Raw genomic sequence first — 20,774 nt, forward strand, 5'->3', positions numbered from 1 at the left:
ATCTCAAACCACTGGCCATGGAAGACTGATCCAGCCTGTCCAGATCCCTCTGCAGACCCTTCCTGCCCTCCAGCAGATCAGTACCCCACCCAGCTCGGTGTCATCTGTGAACTTCCAGAGGGTGGCCTTGACCTCCTCATCCAGATCATCAATAAATATATTGGATTGACCCTAGTACTGATCCCAGGGGGGACACCACTGGTGACCAGCCACCAGCTGGATGTGGCACTGTTCTCCACCACTCTGTGCCTGGAATCCAGCCAGTTTTTAACCCAGCCAGGAGTGCACATTTCCAAGCCTTGGGCTCCCAATTTTTCCCGGAGAACCTCATGGGAAGCAGCATCAAAGGCTTCCCCAAACCCCAGGGAGATCTGCAGCCTTTCCCTCATCCTCTGGGGAGGTTACCTGGAAATAAAAGGGAAATAAAAGATCACATTGTACAGCAATGACCAGGGCTGGATGTTGGCTGGACACAAAACACCCACCTGCAGCTCTGCTGCGGGCAGAAATGGGTAACTGAGTGGCAGACTCGTGGCACAAGTCACAGTTGGTGGAGAAATAACTTTATTTTAAGTGTTTTGCAGGCAACATGAACACACATTTCCTTATCTGGTAGCACTTGAGCTTTGAAGCAAGATTAAAGCAGAAGCCATCATATGGCAAAGAGCTGCCATCAGCTCCCAGGGTGCTGGGTGCACCCCAACACTGCTCCTGGTTACAATTCCTGTTATTAGAGGGGTGCTCCAAGGCTTTCTGTGGTCATGGGAGGCATCTCTGCTCCTCAGAATTTGTTGCTGAGGGCGGCCCAGAGCACTCCGGCCGCTATCCCTCCAGCCAGCCCATAGCTGGACCTCACGCTGCCCGCAGCGTTGACATTGCACAGGTCGGTGCTGCAGCAGGAGATGTTCCTGTTGCCCACATTGAAGTCGCTGAAGGATTCAGCACACGAGGAGTCACATCCCTTGCTGATGATGCTGAAGAGTCCCGCAAGCCCTTGGGAGGAGAGTAGGACCATTTATTACAAGGATTCAGCATGAGCCAAGCCTTGTGGAAATTGAGTTACTTATTCTGAGCTCGGTCCGTGGGACAAAAATCGGAATCACAGGATGGTTTGGGTTGGAAGAGACATTCCAGATCAACTCATGGGCAGGGACACCTTCCACTATCCCAGGTTGCTCCAAGCCCTGTCCAACCTGGCCTTGGACAATTCCAGGGATAGGGCAGTCACAGTTTCTTGGGCCTCACCACCCTCAAAGGGAGGAATTTCTCTTTAATATCTCCTCTAACCCTGCCCTCTCTCATGTAGAGCCCAATCCCAAACATGTTTGTTGCATGGAGCCTTTCAACATCTGGGAAATTATGGAAACACAGCTGTTCCCATTTCAGATGGCACAGTTGTTGTTTGATTTGTTCTTGAGAGGCACAGCCCATTTTTTTGGCCATTTTTGGCAAGTGCTGGTTAGCAGCAGATTTTGACCTCCAGGAGATTTGATCCATTCTCCTCCAGGAGATCTAAAATCCATTCTGGGCACCAAATATTTGCTATATGCAATAAATAACAAAGATTTCTACAACATCTGCATGTGAATGCCATGGATTTGCACATTCCCAACTGGGATAATTCCTCCTGGAGGTATCACATCTACTGCCTGACAGAGAGGAGCTTAAATGTGGCACTGATGGGTTTTGTGCCCCAGGTCTAAGAGCAACTCAGCTGTTGGCACAGATCTGGATGGGGCAAACCAGATCTAGAGCAGGAGGATAAAATCCTAGTTTTTAAAGTTTCTCCACAGCCACAGAGATGAAATTTTATCATTTTCATTGATTTCACCTTGAATCAGCGCCTCCTAACATCTCAACCAGCTCGGACCAGGCTCAGCCCTTCCTGTTTTAATTCACAAATCCTGCAAATCCTCCAAAAAATTAACCATTGCCTTTGCAAGAAAATAATTTTTGGGGCCGTGAAAGAGAAATAAACCTAATTTTTTGTGGGCGAAAGACATTTGCACACTGAGGTTTGCTGGCCCAAACCACCTGGTGTATCCCGACTGGGTGAGCCTGGATGGGACACCTGACGCTGGAAAGATGTTTGGCTCCAACATCCCAACTAGGACATTTCCCACCCCTGCTTTTCCTTACGGATCACTTCTGTCTTGCAGGCAGTCTTAGTGCCACACTCCTCCTTCTTCATGCACTTGGAGTTGCTGACCTGGGGTGAGCAGCTGTAGCACTGCAAGGATGAACCTGCAAGAGACCAAGAGGGGTTAGGAGAGAAATCAGGGAAAAATGGAATGGTTCGGTCGGAAGGGACTTTAAAATCATCATGTTCCACCCCTCTGCTGTGGAAAGGGACAACTTCCAGTAGACCAGGTTGCTCCAAGCCCCATCCAACCTGGCCTTGGATACTTCCAGGGATGGGGCAGCCACAGCTTCCCTGAGCAGCGTGATCTATTTTTTTTACCACTCTCATTATAAAAAAAGTCTTAACCTAAAGTTAACCTAAATGCACCCTTTTTTAGTTTTAAAAAAATTTGCCCCTTCATCCCATCCCAACAGCACCTCCTAAAAATTTATCCCAAACTCTCCTGGAGCCTCTTCAGGCACTGAAAGGGGCTCTGGGGTCTCCCCAGGGTTTTCTCTTCTCCAGAGTTAACACCCCCAGCTCTCATAGCTCTAGAGGAGAGAGGCTACAGCCCTTGGAGCATGGAGACCTCCATGGAGACTTCCATGGTCTCCTCTGGATTTGCTCCAGCAGCTCCAAGTCCTTCTGATACTGGACCCCAGAAAAAGACCCAGCCCTGCAGGTGGGGAACAAAACCTCTAATGTATCTTCAATCTTTCCAAACCTCTGCAGAGAATTCACCAAGATTGACTATATTGGGAAACACGACCATTTTTTCCCATTTTTTTTGGTGGATAATAATATACCTAGTTGGGGTGGGAGTCAGGTTTGGTGGGTGCTGAAGATATTTTGGATGTAGCCAGTGCAGCGAAGGAGCAAAAAAAGAGCAGATGGACAGCTGGGCCTGAAGAGGATCATATCATCAGGGGCACATCCCTCCAGACCAGGTTTCTCCAACCCCCATCTGACCTGGCCTTGAGTGAGGGATGAAGAAAGTATTTGCAAAATCTCTTCCAGCCCTTTGTGTCAGTTTTTAACTTTTGACTCACCCCTTCCATCACACCCTCCTAGAAATCAAAGAGCAAATGGCTTTCACCCCTCTCTGAACACCAGGTTCCCAGCCCTGATGGAAATGCCACTCCACAGGGGATGGAAATAGGGCTGGCAACACCTGCTGGGCTGCTCTGTGTCGCCAGACGGACACGAAAAAACTACACTCACACCGTCCAGTTGTGAGAATGAGAAAGAAGGAAGTTTATTTGGGATTTTGACTTATATAGTTTCTGGAGTTTGATCAGGGATTGGGGGATGAGGTTGATTCTTCTTTGACCCCACTGGTCAAACCAGAAGTTCATAAATTTGTCCTTCCCCCAGGGAGGAATGCAGTTTACAAAACATCACTTTTTGTTTATGTTATTACATGCGTAAGAACTCCAGTACAGAAATGTAAAACATCAGAAGGCTGAAAAAAAATCAGGGTGACGGATCTATGCACCCAGCAAAGGCAGGAAAAACCTGGCAGCTCCCAAACATCCAGCCCTGGTGACAAATTGTCCCCAGAGGAGTGAGACTGTGGTGTAATTATCTGTTCCTGTCACCTACTTGTGCCCCAGGGTATCAGTGGAGCCTTGCAAGTCTCAGTTTATATATATATATATATATATATGTATATATGTGTATTTCCTGCAGCCCCATGACCACCAAACTTGCATCACAAATCCCCCAAGTCAGTATCCTAATGCCTGACATACTCTTTTAGGACACTGAGAAGCCCTGTCTAGAAATTAGTAATTGAAGGGAATAATTTGAGGCACTTGCTGTCCCTCTGTCCAAACCTCCCTGGTGTGAATGACTGATGCAATTGCAGAGGTGAGGAGCCAACCCCCAATTTGTCTGAGTGCTGCACCCTGTTCCCACATTGATCTGACTTTTAAAGCAATAAAAGTCAAATTTTGAGTGTTCTGATGGAAGCTGGCAGAGAGAAAGGTCTGAGGGCAGTGCAAGACCCTTCACAGCTCATTCCTTAAGCATCTTCTGCTGATTGAGAAACTGCTCAAATTTGATTATCCTCTCCTATGGTAATAGGGAAAAGCTGCTTTAAACCCTTTTTTTTTTTTTTTTTTCTCAGTGAGGCTATAAAAACCTGACATTGTCTAAACCCCACCCATTCAGTCTATAAAATAACACATTGTGACGTTGTCATTTTTACTGTTCTAGCAAAATTCTGGAAATCCAGGCAGAGTCAGGGTCTGCTTTTGAAAGGAAGAGTCAGAAAAAAAGGTGGAGGAAAACTTTGCATAAATGTTGCACCCCACTTAGCCCCTCCCCTTCCCCCTTTACTGTATGGTCTGGCTTAAGAAAACTTGGATTTTGATCAATTCGGGATTCAGGATTTATCTTTCCTGGAAGCTGCCCTTCTCGGCACTCAGATCCCACCATCCCCAGGGTGCATCCCTCTGCATTTTCCCACTCAACACCCATCCAAAGGGAAATATCTTGGGATAACAATTTCCATTTTCCCACTCAACACCCATCCAAAGGGAAATATCTTGGGATAACAATTTCCATTTTCCCACTCAACACCCATCCAAAGGGAAATATCTTGGGATAACAATTTCCATTTTCCCACTCAACACCCATCCAAAGGGAAATATCTTGGGATAACAATTTCCATTTTCCCACTCAACACCCATCCAAAGGGAAATATCTTGGGATAATAATTTCCATTTTCCCACTCAACACCCATCCAAAGGGAAATATCTTGGGATAACAATTTCCTCCCTCACTGCCAAAGCCTATCCCAAATCCTTCTCTCAGCAGACTGACAATTCCGCAGGGAAGGATGCGGGGGAGGTCCTTGGTGGGGTCTTACCTGAGTCCAGGCACAGGAGCGCTCCAAGGAGGAGCACAAGGAAAGCCTTCATCTCAGAACAACCTGTCTGGGGCTGCCTCTCTGGCTTGTTTCCTCCTCTGGGGCAGGTTATATATCCTGGGAGGCCGGGCGTGCCCGCAAGGTCATCCCTGAGAAGGCACCTGAGGGAGCTGCTGCTGGCAGGACCAAGGGTGGGGTTGCTCTGTGCTTTGGGATATTTGTGTTTGGTGCCTCTCCTCTTTTCCCCTGCCACTCTCCCGGGGCTCCTGAGGCGCTGCCACCCCCGCCTTCCCTCCTACCCTTGGGCAAAGTGCTCACACGAGTGGAAAAAGCCCCGAATTCTTCCGAACAAGGCCGGCCTTATGCGTTTCTTCCGAGCCACTGAGGCTGCAGGGGCACCCTGTGAATGAGGCTCTCCACCCCCGGTGCCACCCTGAGTGGAGATATTGTGTTTAAATCGAGGACAAAATGTTCTTTGGATCAACAACTCCGGGTATTTATCAGCCCCTGTGAGTGATGCTTGTGATAACAAGGTATGTGATGGGGAGGTATGTGGGCAAATTAGAAGTGCATTGGCCTTTCCAGGTATTGAGGAGGTCATTTGCCGTCCTTTGCATTTATTTGCTTTTTAAAAGCAATGGCCAATTCTTATTTTTTGATGTCTGAAACCCAAGGGGCTTTGTGTCGGATTTGTTTGGTGTTTTGAGCTGTTTCATCTTGCCTTGGTTCCCTTTGTGTGGCATAGGCTGGGTACAAATCTGGGCGCTTGACTCACGGCAGATGCAATGTCAACAAGCCAGGCTTGTCCAAAAAATGCCACTTCTCCATCACAGCCACATTCCAGCCTCAAGAGCGAATGTTTGCTCTCGTGGGTTGAGCAGAGTCCTCTCCCATTCCTCACATCCTGTGACCACTTCTCAGGGCATGCCAGGGAGAAAGAAAACAAGGCTTTTTTTTTTTTTTTTTTTTTTTTTTTTTTTTTTTTTTTTTCTAAATTCAACTTTTCATTCTTTTTTTTTTTTTTTTTTTTCCTCCCCCTGGGATCTTGGGATTAGTGCTGTGCATTTCTTTCCTTTGGGGATTTATTTGCCTGCAGTTTAGCTCTCGGGAGCTCTTCCAAATTGAAAGGAAGATGTGCATGTGGATCATTTCTCAGTTGCTGTGGGATGAAGGGTAGAGACTAAAACTCCTGCTCTGACTTATGCCAGAGGAGAATCTGTTGCAGGAGATGATTTGACAAATCCTAATTCCTCCCTGGGGGATCTTAACTACTTCCACTTGCACTCTTCTGTGTAAAAAACACCTAAAAAAACATCCCAACACCTTCTTTCTGTGTCTATTGGCTTCTGTCTCATTGTATTTTTACAGACCATATCATTTATAGCCAAGTTTTATGGATAAAAAAAAACAACTTTATTTTTTTCAGGCTCTGGAGCTCCTCATTCAGAGGTCTTTCAGGTTATTTTTCTTTTTTAATCTCTCAGGACTGTCCCTGTAGGGTTTGGCTTTTTTTGTGGTAAGGAAGAACTGGGCCAAGGGGGGAAAAAACCACTCCCCATCAAATCAACCAAGGCCTAGAATTAAATATTTATTTTAAAAAAGGAAGAAAGATAAAATAAATATAAATAAGATAAGATAAACTCTTTCCATCTTTCCCAGCACTATTATTTTTATTCTTCTTCTAACATCAGCCAGAAAATTTCAAAACTTGTGGTGCTGTGAGAGAACCTGACAGCTGAGAGCTTCTCTATCCCCAGTCCTGCCTGCCTGAGGTTGTGTGAGATCCCAGGAATTCTCGTAATTCTTACATAAATTGTTGATTCTCACTGTTTTTTGGGAAACTGAAGTGCAATTCCTGCCCGACTCCTGAAGATGGCAAACTAACCCCGTTATAATTCCATGTGCATTAACGCAGAGTTACCCATAGGACTGGCTGTACCAGGTGTTGTTTTCTTTTCCTGGGGTTATAAAATTCCCAATTCATCTGCCTGCATGGAAAAGACCATCAATTCCCTCTGGAAATCTCACGATGTCTGCAAATCTCTGGGAATCTTTTTTTTTTAAATTTTTTTTTTTATTTAATTTTTTTTTTTTAATACTATTCTTGCTGTCACTGTGGATTCCTGATAGAGACGAGTGTGGAGCTCTCTGTTCAGGAAGGGGGAAACAGGAGTTGATTATTTGCTCTATCCTGGTTCTGGATTTTTTTGCTCCTGCCTGGTGTCAGGCTGGGAAAATGATGTTGGATCATGGTACAGACTGTGGTGTCATGAATCACATCAAGGAGCAGCCACGAGCTGGATATTTGAGGAAAAAAAGCTGAAAGGATTGCTGGAAAGTTTGGACAGAGAGATATCAAAAGGAAGTTTCTTTGAATTTCCAGGTAAGGAAGCTTGTAGGATGTCAGAGATCTCAGAATCACAGGATCATGGAGTTATTTGGGTTAGAAGGGTCTTCAAAGATGATCTAGTTCCACATCCCTGCCATGGAGTCTAAGCCCCATCCAACCTGGCCTTGGACACTTCCAGGGATGGGGCAGCCACAGCTTCTCTGAGCACTGAGTTGTTTTCTCAGCGTGGTCGTGCCTGTAACTCCTTCCCAGGATGTTCTGAAGTCCCTGTGTGGGGTTAAAATGGGCTCCAGAGGGAATTTTATTGGCTTTTTCACTCCTGGATGGTGTTAACAGAGAGGTGATGCTGCCTGGAGTGCTGCCTGCAAACCTACTCAGTCTGTGGGATGTTAGAGAAGGGATTTTAGTGATCAGTTTTAGGCACCCAAGTGGGAATTTCTAATGGCTGTTGTTGGGAACACAGCCTCAGGAATATTCAGCTGTCCCCAATCAGAATGGGTGGGGAATAAATGAGATGGAATCACCCATGTGGGAGTGAGGCAAATCCCATTAAAGACTTTTCTGTGAGGAGGGAGCATGGGTCCCAAATGAAACTGGATGGGCAGGAAAACAGATGGAGAAAAAGGGGAGAAAAAGATGTCAAGAGGAGGAGATGAAGAGATGTTCCCAGAGATGGATGGATGGATGGATGGATGGATGGATGGATGGATGGATGGATGGATGAAAGGGTAGGTTTAGGCTGGATATTGGGAAGGAATTCTTCCTTTGAGGGACGTGGGCTTGATATTTTTGGGTCTGGGGGATTTTAGCCTGCTAGCAGCCGCTAACTTTTTCCCAAGGAAAAATTTCTCAAGGAAGTTTCTTCTCAAAACAATCTTGGCAAACAACTCTCCTTTCTCAAAACAATCTTTCCCCAGGTGGTGTTTTGCTGTTTCTCTGGTTTAACCAATGGGATCAGAGAGGTGTCGTTCCTATTCACCAACCATGGTCAGTCTGTATGGGAACACCTTATAAGAGGTAGTAAGAATTAGACAATAAAGCCTTTTTTCTATGCTCTTTGCCTTCTGAAATATTTGGAGTCTCTCATCTTTCTTTCATGTCCTACAGTGACAGAGGGTTGCGAGGTCCTGGCACAGGGTGCCCAGAGAAGCTGCCCCTGGATCCCTGGAACTGTCCAAGGCCACAACAGGACAAGAGAAGCAACTTGATCTAGTGGAAGGTGTCCCTGTCCATGGCAGGGGATTGGACAAGATGACCTTGAAGGTTCCTTCCCACCCAAACCATTCCATGATTTTATGGAAAACACACAGGATGTCCCCTATCTCAGCCTCAAGTATTTCTCTCCCAAGTTCCCAGCTGTTTTCCACTTTCTTCTGTCCTGGGATGGACATGAATGATGCTGATCCAGCAGCAGGAAAAAATTATTTCAGCTGCTGCCAGCAGAGAGAGGCTCCAGCACCCACATCTGTAGATATTTAACACTCTTCCATATCATGGTCTACCTCCCACTCCAAGGGTTTATATCCATGGTCTCACTCCGAGGATTTATATCCAGGTTTGCTGTTCAAATGAGCTTCAGAACACATGGATGCAAGGCTGGGGTTCCTGCTGGAACTCCAGAGCCCAGCAACAGAGACTGGAGCTGCCTTTAAGAGCAGGACATTGAGTGGGCACAGGAGGGTTTTTGGGTCTCTGTTACTGCATTTCTCAGGGACCTCTGCCTCGAGCCTTCCTTTCTTTGTGCCTCTTTTCCCTCCTACACCATACAGGGCTTGGAATTCCTGCATCCCAAGCAGAATTTTTGGGATCTGTGGGTGCGTACAGGTACAACCAGGGTTCAGTGCAAAAGTTTAAAGAGCAAGGAGTTTGATCTTGAGTATTTTTTCCAAGGGTCTGGGCGCAGAGTGAAACCTCCAGCAATTCCAGTTTGGGATCTGTGATTTCTGGAGCCAGCCCGACCAGCCCTGCAGAGAAAATTCCAAGGGCTGCAGGGACTGGAGATTCCCATACGATGGTGCTGTTGCCACACGGCTGGAGCCCAACCCTTTCCTAGCGTGTGGGAGCAGCCCCAGATTATTTGTTGTAAAAAAAAAAATCTCAGCAACTTCAGAGCATCAAAAATGCATTTGGTACTTTTTTTTTTTTTTTTTTTTTTTTTTTTTTTTTTTTTTTTTTTTTTTTGCTAATTGCTGAGCTCTTCTCACAAAAGATTTGGAGTGTGGGATCCCTGCCAGCGATGCCTGGTGCATCCCAGAGTTGTTTGCAGGGAGAAAGGAGAGCACTTCTTTCCTGCACCCACACTTTGGAGTTGGGGTGAAGGGTGGGGAGAGCAGCCTGGGCTGGGACCACAAAGATGTTCTGTGCTTGTTCTGCCCTCACAAAAAAAAAAAACCCTTTCCCTTCCCAAGCGTAACATCTTCCTGTGTGCAAATGTGGCAAAATATTGGAAATACAGGCAGGAAACATGAATTTCCTGGGATCACACAGCAGATCTCAAAGCAGGACCCTCAACCACCCTTGCTGCTTCCCAGTCTATGAACTTTTCCTTCCATCAGGATAATTAACTCTCCTGGCCCCACATGAAACCACAGAATGTGGATGGTGAGGAACCTGAGATTTCCAGTCCAGCTGCTGCAGGAGGAAACAGAATAGCAGAAGAATTTTAGGTGGAAGGAACCTTCAAGACCATCCAGTTCCAGCACCTGCCATGGGCAGGGACACCTTCCACCAGACCTGGTTGCTCCAAGTCCTGTCCAGTCCTGGCTTTGAATCTGGAGGGTAGAAAAGGGTTCTGAGGGCAGACAGGACCAGCAGAGACCATTGATCCTCATGTGGCCACATTTGATCTCAATCCATGGCCTCTTGGTCCCTCTTTTCCAAGAGAATCAGAGTCCTTAGGTTGGAGAAGACCTCTGAGAGCACAGAGCCCAACCATTCCCCCAGCAGTGCCAAGGACACCACAAACGCACATCCATAAATCCCTCCAGGAATGGGCACTCCACTGCTGCCCTGGGCAGCCGGTTCCAATCCTCCTGGTGAGAAAATTCTCCCTGATATCCAATCTAAACCTTCCCTGATAACATGAGGCTGTTTCCTCTCATCCTATTTCTTGGGAGAAGAGATCAATCCCCACCTCAAGAGGGCTTTGGCCTTTCTAATTTTTTTTCCCTGCATAACCTCATGGCATCCTTGAAGCCCTCCTGAACTGTCTCCCCCTCATGAAATGGTCAAAACAATCTCCTTTTTTTGTCCATCCTGCCCTTAGTTTGTGGTCAGTCCCCAGAAATGGCGGTGCTTTCCCAACATTAACAAGGTTTTGTGAAAAAATTTCAGCACAGAAGGATTGTCGGAACACTGGGCACTGAAATTTTTTTTTTTTTAGCTCATCTCATGGATTTATGGACTGGGGAAAATGTTTCCTTGAGGGATCATTCTTGTCAGGGCTTTTTTTTGGTGGGTTGGTTCTGAAGTTGTTGACAAAGGATTCTGTGGACAGAGAAGCCCTCTGCAGAAATAATGAAGTTATTTGAAGTCCAGGATGGATTTTGGGATCAAACCCAGGTATGGAGAGCAAGATCCACCTAAACCAGTGAGTCTTCACTTGGGACATGCAAGTATGATGCAGGAGATAGAGGATCAGTACTTTAAAGTCAGTTTTCCTTTCCCTGAAGCAGATGCTCCTCTATTTACAGAGGCAGGAATTCTGATAACACTTGTCTTTGTCCCTCTGCCTAGAACTGTTCCACTTTGTGTTAACTAATTACAAACTAATTGGGCTGGAGAGATGCTGTGGCGTGAAGCAATTTGATTTTGATGAATTGGCAATTTCTTACAAAAACTATTTCGTTTTAAAAAGTTGATTTTTTTTTTTCCCCCTGACTGCTTTATCAAATGCTCTGATGCTTAGGACAGCAGAAGATGAGTTGCACAAACCAGGAGAGATAATGGGAACTCTGATTAATATCTGTCATTTCCTCCTGGTTTAACTGTATAGCTGTAAAATCGATAGGAAAAAAAATCAACCCTCAGTTGCTTGAAGTCATTAGGAATTTGCTAATTTGAAAGTGCAAAGGGGAATGGCTTCAAAGCCCCCCCCCAAAACAGGCAGGTTTTGATGGAATATTGGGAAGGAATTCTTCTGTCTGAGGATGGGGAGGGCCTAGAACAGTTTGGTCAGAGAAGTTGTGGTTTCCCCATCCCTGGAAATGTCCAGGATGAGGTTGGATGGGGCTTGGATCAACCTGAGGTAGTGGAAGATGCCCTTGGAATGAGATGAACTTTAATATCCCTTCCAATCCAAATCATTCCAAGATTCCAGGGGAAACCTGGTCAGAAGAGCTTGGGGCATTGTCCAGTGTGTCCTAAAGCCAAACCTGAATTTGATTAAACAAATTGGATTCCCAGCTCCATTTCTTTTTTTTTTTTTTTCCCTGGGTAAATATTTCCTGATTTACAGGAACTTGGCTATTATATAAGGCACCACCTTGCAGATGGTTGTGTTTTGTCAGATTTTTAACAATAAATGGAAACATAAAAGGGAAAACAAAATCCTATTGTGTGATTCAAAGCCACTCCCGGCAGTTCCATTTTGATTTTGTCTTTGGAATGAAATCATCCCTCTCAGCTCCCCAGGCAGGAGTCAAGGATCCCTTCCCCTGCCTGACCTTTGGAAATTGCACATCCTGCTCGGCTGTGACCTTTTCCAAGGTGCCACAAATCCCGAGCCCAGAGGTTTTGGAATCGATAGTGCAGCCAGCACTGAGCACAGAATTAACAGCTGCTGCCTTGTCAGTCTCTCCAGCAAAAAGTGGGATGCCAAAGGATGGCCAGGAATGTGTCCAGGATTAAACAGACCTGATAGGGAGGAAATGAAGGAGATGGATTTACAGTCTCTGCAGCCAAAAGGGGGCAATTTTCATTGAATACCAGAATGGGCTGGGTTGGAAGGGACCTTAAAGATCATCTCATTCCAACCTCTGCCATGGGCAGGGACACCTTCCACTATCCCAGGGTGCTCTAAGCCTTGTCCAGCCTGGCCTTGGACACTTCCAGGCATCCTGGGGCAGCCACAGCTTCTCTGAGAATTCCATTCCAGGGCCTCACCACCCTCACAGGGAAGAATTCCTTCCCAATATCCCATCTATCCCTGTCCTCTGGCAGTGGGAAGCCATACCCTGTGTCCTGTCCCTCCATCCTTTGTCCAAAGTCCCTCTCAAGCTCTCCTGGAGCCCCTTTAGGCCCTGGAAAGGGCTCTGAGGTCTCCCTGGATCTTTCCCTTCTCCAGGCTGGACATTCCCAGCTCTCCCAGCCTGGCTCCAGAGCAGAGGAGCTCCAGCCCTTGGAGCATCTCTGTGGCCTCCTCCAGAGAGGCTCCAGCAGCTCCACGTCCTTCTGCTGTTGGGCCCCAGAGCTGGATGCAGAATTCAACCTGGGGTCTCACCTGAGCAGAGTAGAGACAGAGAATTGTCTCACTCAACCTGAAATTTTTTTGGAATGAATTAAACTGAATTTCTGTCGCAGTGCATTTTGAGTTCTCTAAAGTTCTGTATGGTTTTTGTTATTAAGTTTCCGTAATAGTTCATTCCTACCCATCCCCCTTTCACAAATGCCTGTCCTTACCCTCTCAATAGCCTCTCCCAGCCCATTGTATCTTACCTATTGACACACCCTAGTACTTAATTGCTCTGGCAGAGCCAGGTGACTCAGCCAAGGCTTCAGGTTCCCCACAGCCCTTTTGCCCCAAAATGTCAATGTCAATACTCCCTGTACCTCAGCCACTCCCCTTCATTACCAAAGGGAACGCCCCTGTACTTAGGGGCAGGTAAGAGTCCAAATCCTGACTTGCACTCTCACACCGGGGCCATCGGCCTGAATAAACACCTTCCTCACCACCCAGTGTGACTATGCTCCTTCTTCCAGCCAAGGTCACTTCTCAGTCTGAAATCTGGACCCAAAGGAATAACTCGTTTATATGGTATCTGAAGAGCAGAGCTGGCTGGGAGATCAACTTGGAAGATCCATAAATTTCCTATTGGCTTGTCCCCTCAATCCTCTAAGCTCTGGTTTTTTTCCCCCCTTCCTTTGGGCTCCTTCCCAGGATTCCTTCCTCTTTTTGCTGAGCAAAAGGCACCATCAGAGGATGGATTTTCTTGTTGTCCACCTGGCTGCTGCTTCGAGGAGTGTGTGAGGAGCTGTGGGTCCTTTTGTGGGACCCCTCATTTTGAGGTTTCTCCTCTTTTTTGTACCAATTTTCACAAAACATGAGGTTATTTCTAGAGCTTTGAGAGCTTTCTCCTCATTTAATTTTCTTGAATCTGGGCAGGGCTATGGCCAGTCAGATCCATGGGCAGACAGATGGATGGACAGAGGGATGGACAGGGCTGGAGCTGCCTTAACCGTATTTCCATAGCCCAGGTTAAGACTTATGGAACTGCAGGAACAGCATCCAGAGGTGAAGAAAAGAAGAAAGGAAATAGAAAAAAAGAGAAAAGAAATAGAAAAAAAAAAATAATCATTAAAATAAATGTCGAGGATCCAAACAAAGTATCAAGGATGATATAATTGCTGGCCAGGGAATAGTAGGAATGGTAATGGGAGCTCTTCTTCCCTTGTGATCCACAAATTCTGTGTGGACAAAAACAGTCGGGACACTGGGAACATCCCATTCCTCCCGTTTTGACGGCTCACATTGGATGGACCTTGGCTAATTTGTCTTCCCTGCACAAATCAAGGTCGTTTGCTCTCAGGGGTATCGCCGCCTGCCTTGAATTAATTTTCTATTAATTACTGGAATGATTTGAGCGTGGATAAGCAGCAGTTATTTTTAGCAGTCAGACTGATTAGACTTTGGACAGAACTGTCTGGGGAAGTTGTGGAGCTCCTGCTGCTTGGGAAGGAGAGAGCAACCATTCCCAGCTGGATCAAAGTGTCCATCTGGGTCATGAGCCCCTTTTGACACCTCTCCTCGGTGGTTTCATAAGGAAAGTAAAATATTTCATCCAGTTTCCAACCCTGGAAGTGCTCAAGGATGAGCTGGGCAGGGCTTGGAGCGACCTGGTCCAGTGGGAAGTTCCCTGCCCATAGCAGGGGTTGGAACAAGATGGTTTTTAAGGTCCCTTCCAACCCAAACCATTTTATTATTCCATGGTCTCACCTGCACCTGACATCCCTGATGAAATACCTCCTTGGACAACAGACAGGGACATCCTCCACACCTCCTGACCTTTTATTGCAGTTATTTATTCCCACTAATCCAGCTATTTTATTTCTTGTTTTCCTTGGCCACCCTGCCCTGTCATAATTTGCTTTTTGCTCTGTGTAAAGAGAACCGAGGCACCAGTTCAGCTTGAAACTCGCTTTTACATGTGAATTCTCTTTTGTTTCCTCCTCTAGTTTTTTTTCCTACGTTTTTTTTCTTCTTTTTTTTTTTTTCTTTTTTTTTTAATAACACTCTGTTTTCAGGCCCCAAATTTGTCTGGTAATTACCCTGCCTTTGATAAACCTTTTTATTAAGCACAACTTGTAAATACCTTGCCTGCTCTAACTGCATTCAATTCATCATAAAGGCTCGGGAAGCCTTTGCTTTCCCTCTTTTGTGTGGAAAAAAAATGGAAACAAGAGGTAAATTCACTGTTACTTTCAGCAAGGAATTAAGAAATGGACTTGGATTCATAAATTTTTTTTTTTTTAAAAATTAATATGATTCTCTAAACCTCCTTTTCCAGGACTATAAATCTTAACTCCTGGTTCATATGTTCCTTTATTATATTTATATTTATTATATATTCCTATATTTTATCCCTAGTGTGGTTTATTTTGATTTTTTTTAAAAAATCTATTTTTTTTTTTTTTTTTTTTTTTTTTTTTTTTTTTTTTTTTTTTTTTTTTTTTTTTTTTTCCCAGGGAATCAGAGACTGCTTTGGGTGGAAGGGACATTCAAGATCAATTTGTTCCAACACCTTCCACTAGACCCTGTTGCTCAGAACTCCATCCAACCTCTCCTGGAACACTTCCATGGATGTGAAGGAATTTTCTTTTATCCCTCTTCCTTTAGGAGCACAGGGCCTGGCCCAAACTCTGTTCAGGTGAGCTCCAGAACTTGTTCCAGATGATTTGTGTTGCTTTTCTTGCAGTTCCCAAGCGACTTTTAAAGCTGGAGCTGGGAACATCCCCCCCTAAATCATCGGTGTAAAGTTTTGGCTTTGGAGGTGGGAGCCAGTGCTGTGCTTTTCAGGCAGAGGGAATTAATTAAAGTGGGTATTAATTAAAGGTGGATGATCCAAGACCCAGAGAGATGGGGGATGATCACAGAATCACAGAATCATGGTAGAGTGAGGTTGGAAAGGACCACCAGAGGTCCGTGATGGTGCCATTTTGCCTCATATATGGAGACATTTAGGTAAAATGAGCATGATTTTATTTCCCATCTGAGTTTTAGGGTTCACAAAATTAACAGACAACAAGTGCAGGGCACAGATCCCCTGTGCCTGCCCTGGGAGATGTAAAATCACCAACTTTAGGAAAAAATATGTGTCGTCTCAGATGGCAAAGAAACCCCTGAGCTGTTCCTCACCCCTGGCTCATGCAGAGGAGCTGATGGACCTGGAAAATCAACTTGCTTTTGGTTCTGATTGAGACACCATAGAAATTTGGGATGCTGAGCATGTGGATGGTGGTGGGAAAGAGTGGGAAGGTCCTGCAGGTTGTTGCCCACACCGGGGAATGCTGTTCCAGGACATCCATGCCGGGGCAGGACAGCCTGAAGGAGCATCTTTGTCCCAAAGGGATGAGTCCTGTCACCCACCCAAGATCCTCCTGCAAAGGCACTGCAGGGAAATCCTGTTCCAGAGTTGTCCCCAGCACCGATTTCACACCAGGGATTGATAGGAATTGCCTGAGCCTTGCAGGAAAAGGCACTTTGCAGTGGCTGACTGCACTCCCACGGATCCTGTTTTCCCTTGGAATCCCCTTGGGGATTGCTGTTCTCAGCACAGGCTTTTTCTGAGCGTGCACAGTGATTGCTCCCAGGGGGTGGGAGCTTTCTCGCCCTCCAACAGGGCAGGAAAAACATTTGGAAAGCACTTTCCAGGTTACACAGCCTCTGGTTTTATATTTGTCCAGCCCCTGAAGTCGGCAGGAGCAGCAGGGATCTCACCAGGGAGGAGGTCTAAGGAAACACAAGAGGCAGGAGCTGGGTAGGAACTGGGACACTGAGGTGGACTTGGTGATCTCAGAGTTTTTTTCCAACCTTGGTGATTTTTGATTCAAATGTAAGGGAGTTTCCACCTTCTCCCTTTTCCTTTTGCATGGATTTCACCTCTTCTCCTTCCCTTTGCATTCCAATCATTGCCAGTCCGGGACAATATTTGTGAGGCGCTTGAAGAGGTCACACAGGAAATGGGTGGTATCCATGAGGGGAGGAGAGCTGGAAAGCAAATTATCACAAACCCTGTGGAATTCATCCCATCGCCATCCCTGAGAACATCCAAAAAAATGTAGATATAGCGTTGAGGACATGCTTGATGGTGAATATCATGCTGTTACCAGTGGATGGACTTGATGATTTCAAAAGTCTTTTTCCAGCCTTAACAATTCCATGATTTGGTGAATAATTTCATTTTTTCCCTGATGGAATCAACATGGAAAAAAATGCAGGAGCCCCCACTGGAGAGAAGAGAGACTGTGCATTGAGTGTAGCCATAAGGCAACTGGAGCAAGTTGGGAAATCCCAGCCTGCTGCTTCTTTTAGGCTGGATGAGCATAACTCATCCTAGGGAGTCTCCAGGGTAAATCCAGGCAATTCCATTGTGAGAAAGTGTTCCTCTATGAATATTTCGGCAGAGCTGCTCCTGCCAATGCTCCTGAAAATTAAGGTACTCAATAGAAGTGCTCAAAATTGGCTTAAAACAGCGTAAGTTTGGCTCGGGTATTAGGAAGGAATTCTTTCCTGTGAGGGTGGTGAGGAACAGATTCCTCAAGGAATTGTGGATGTCTCATCCCTGGAAATGTTCAAGGCCAGGTTGGATGGGGCTTGGAGCAACCTGGGATAATAGAAGGTGTCCCTGCCCATGTCAGGGGGTTGGAACTGGGTGATCTTTAAGGTCCTTCTCAACCCAAACCCTTCTGTGATGTTTCTATCAAAAAGTGTAAAAACAGGAATATTTGGAAATTATTCAGGTGGATTTTTCACCATTATTTGTGCTTTGGCTTTTGCTCCTTTATATTAATTGTTTAACCTGTAAGAATGGACAGGTGGAAAACTCATCCTGCTCAATATCTGCCTCATGTCTGATCAAAACAGGACAAATCTGTTTCATCTTGAGATAAAATACTTCTGGAATTCCCAAATGTACAAAAAGGCATGAGTTAGATGGCGTTGTACTGTAAGATCACATTTGATAGGGCAATTAAAAGTGCAACTCTCCTTGAATTCTCCTGGAATTTGAATGAAATACATGATGTGGATCATCCCAAACCCACTGGAGGAAAATTGAAAAAGCAAATAAAAAGTGGAAAATAGGGCTACTGGAGACACATATCCAGGAACCATTCTGGAATACCTTTAACAGAGCCAGGATGTACAATATAGGGAGAAAAGGAGAAATAATTCTAAAGGGAGAAGCTGTGTGGGTTTGGATCCTCTCACTCTTTGTGACCTCAGCTCCTGGAGCAATCCATCTGAAAAATGTCCCGATAGGAATATTAATTATGGGTCAGCAGTTCAGGGCCAATAAATCACAGCTAGTCAGATTTAAAATGCCTCAATAACTTGTCCCAAAGCATTTTTGGGATTTTAGCTCACAAGGGGAAGGAATACTGTTTATAGAAACACCAGATGCAGCTGGAAAACCCCAATGAGCTCTCAGGCACAGAACCCCAAAGTCGGGTGTGAAATGGAAGCAGGAGGCTTGAACACAAGGAGAGATGAGAGCAAAACTGTCTTCATGGTGTTAATTGGGGAGATAATTTGAGAGAAAAGACAGATAATTTGAAGGGAAAGACATCTTGCACTTGAGGAGGGAGCAGGTGTTGGGAGAGCTGGTAAATAATAAGGTCATTACCTTGTGGGACAGAGAGACAAGAAAAACAAATTTACTGTTAATAGTTTCTTTAGGTTCATTGAGACATTGAGGATCAGAGCAGAAAAAACTTGCCTAAGGTCACCCCACTGGCAGTGACAAAGCCAAGAATAAAACTGAGGGTCTGGAAGCTCAATCCGTGGATCTTGAGGTTTCCCTCAATAACTGCAGCACTGTCACCGTGGTGGGAGCAAGCGGAGAGAAAAGGAGGTGCTGGCAGGGGATGTGGGAAAGGACTTCAGGAGCTGCAGCAGGAATGTTGTTCCCTAATTCACCTCTTTGGACCTGGTGCTTCTGGAGTGAGACACTCACAGTGATGTGGTGTGGTTGGAGGTTCCTGAGCTAGGGATGAGGATGTGGATTGGAGGCTTGTTTTTATCTTTGTTGTTCAAATCAAAATTCACCCCACCACATTCAGGATCCTGCCCTCATCTCCTTGTGTGACCAACATCCCCTGCACAACAAATCCTGCTTTCCCTCCCTTCCTGGGTGCACAAGAACATGGAACCATGGAATAGTTTGTGTTAGAAGGGACCTGAGGGGTCATCCGATTCTAGTCTCGGCACCATGGGCAGGGGAATGCAGAATCCTGCAGAACCCAGCATGAAGGCTGGAGGGCAGATCCAACCGTGCTGTGAGCAGGGAAACATTAAACATCAGGAGATGTTGTTCTGGAGGTGATAACTGCTCCCTCTAACATCTCTGGAGGAGAAAAGAGGCAGGGCCATACTGGTTCCAGTTCTAGGGATGCCCTGATCAGCATCGGCTCAGTGCTTCCCTTCATGGTTGAAATGTGTCTCTCCAACCCTTCCAAACTTATCTAAAATATTGTTTTGGGAATAATTTGTCACCATTATCCCAGGGCAATGTCTGCCTTCCTCATCTTCGAGGTATTTCAGGCTGGACATCCCCTGGGAATGAGTCAGGGAGCATTTCCATGCCACCATCAGTATTTTGGGACAAAAAGCCAATAGACGGAGAAAGAACTTTCTTCTTTTCCTCTGCACAGGGAGCTTAGGGTGGAGCTGTGGAGATTGTCCCTGGAGACTTGGCTTTGCAGCCATCCTTTTATCCCACTTTTTTGTGATCTTCCATCATGAGTCAGTCCTGATTTAGCTGTCACAGAGAAATCTGCTGCCAGTTGAAGACTTAATTGCACCAGAGGCCTTCAGCAAACATGGGCACTAATGAGCCAGAGTTCAGATATTCCTGATTTAATGAAAACCAAGGAAGGGCTGGCCGTGGGCTCCGGGCAGTTCTGGATCTCACGGAAGAAGAATTTTCTCCTGGATAGTTCATTAATAAAAGGAGGGTAGAGGAGAGCGGCTCATCACCATCTGTCAGTGGAAGCTGGAGCCCAGCCAGGAGAGCCAGCAGTTAATTAGGAATGAGAGCTGCTTCCTTTCACAAACATTTCTATATGTTTATATATAGCCATTGTATTGCCATTAGTGGAAGTATCTCTTTTTTTTTCCTAATTAAATGAGCCAGCCAAAATTTTTTTGTTGGATAGTATTAACTCTGGAGAACTTGCTCAGCCACAGGGATCTGCCTTTGTTCTTCCTGAGCTCTAGGACTGGCTTAGGAATACACAGTGCAAAAGGTGATGGGACACCCAGGAAACTTCTGTTTTGGAATGGGCTTCAAGAGATTGACAGACTGCCAGGGGAAAGATGTCACCTGAGTTCCAGGATTTATTCTCCTTGCTGGAATCATCAGCCAATGATCTCCTTGAAAACTGGAGAGGGCATGTGTCACTGTAGGACATGAAAGAAAGACTCAAAGTATTTCAGAAGGCAAAGAGCATAGAAAAAGAAGGCTTTTTTTGTCTAAATTCTTATCATCTTTTATAAAGTGTTCTGATACAGACTTAACATGACTGGGGCATAGGAACGACACCTCTTTAATGTCATTGGTAAAACCATAGAAACAGCAAACACCAGCTGGACAAAGATGGTTTTGAAAAAAGAGAGTTGTTTGACAAGATTGTTTTGAGAAAAAAGCTTTCTTGAGAAATTTTTCCTTGGAAAAAAAGTTAACAGCTGCTAGCAGGCTAAAATCTCTCAGGCTCACGGGTGTGGAGTGACTGGACAGGAGGGAATGGCTGTCAGCTCAAAGGGAGTAGGTTTGGATTGGATATTGGGGGAAAAAATTCTTCCCTGTGAGGGTGGGGAGATTCCCCAGAGAAGCTGTGGCTGCCTCATCCCTGGAAGTGTCCAAGGCCAGGTTGGACAGGGCTTGGAGCGACCTGGGGTAGTGGAAGGTCCAGAGGGCTTGGAACTGGGTGACCTTGAATGTCCCTTCCAACCCAAAACCAGTCCATGGTAATTCCATCAGGATGTCTCAAGGTTT

At 45.7% G+C, this 20,774-nt stretch overlaps 1 protein-coding gene and 1 long non-coding RNA gene across 3 annotated transcripts in view; one reads left to right on the plus strand and one right to left on the minus strand.

The window, feature by feature from the left end:
- Window positions 1-546: 546 nt before the first annotated feature.
- On the minus strand, window positions 547-5,186 carry LOC310919397 (prostate stem cell antigen-like). The gene is made up of 3 exons (XM_083878756.1): window positions 4,995-5,186; window positions 2,140-2,244; window positions 547-993 (listed from the first exon to the last, which is right to left on the minus strand). Exons 1-3 carry the CDS (start codon window positions 5,044-5,046, stop codon window positions 782-784), a joined length of 369 nt encoding a protein of 122 aa, XP_083734882.1. The 5' UTR covers window positions 5,047-5,186; the 3' UTR covers window positions 547-781.
- A 178-nt stretch (window positions 5,187-5,364) lies between these two features.
- LOC310919408 overlaps window positions 5,365-20,774 on the plus strand; it is a 30,922-nt gene continuing 15,512 nt past the window's right edge. For both annotated transcript variants that reach the window (XR_014591822.1, XR_014591823.1), the window contains exons 1-3: window positions 5,365-5,527; window positions 8,262-8,331; window positions 15,247-15,428. This is a non-coding gene — a long non-coding RNA (uncharacterized lncRNA). The remainder of the gene's footprint in view (window positions 5,528-8,261; window positions 8,332-15,246; window positions 15,429-20,774) is intronic.

Source organism: Zosterops lateralis (genome assembly GCF_965231275.1).
Source record: "Zosterops lateralis genome assembly, chromosome: 1".
In the NCBI taxonomy this organism is placed as follows: domain Eukaryota; kingdom Metazoa; phylum Chordata; class Aves; order Passeriformes; family Zosteropidae; genus Zosterops; species Zosterops lateralis.

Coding starts and splice junctions, on each gene's coding strand:
- LOC310919397 (XM_083878756.1), bottom strand. CDS start 5,046: ATGAAGGCTTTCCTTGTGCTCCTCCTTGGAGCGCTCCTGTGCCTGGAC. Junction 2,245..4,994: donor GCTCCTGTGCCTGGACTCAG/GTAAGACCCCAC, acceptor GGTCTCTTGCAG/GTTCATCCTTGCAGTGCTAC. Junction 994..2,139: donor CTGCAAGACAGAAGTGATCC/GTAAGGAAAAGC, acceptor TCTCCTCCCAAG/GGCTTGCGGGACTCTTCAGC.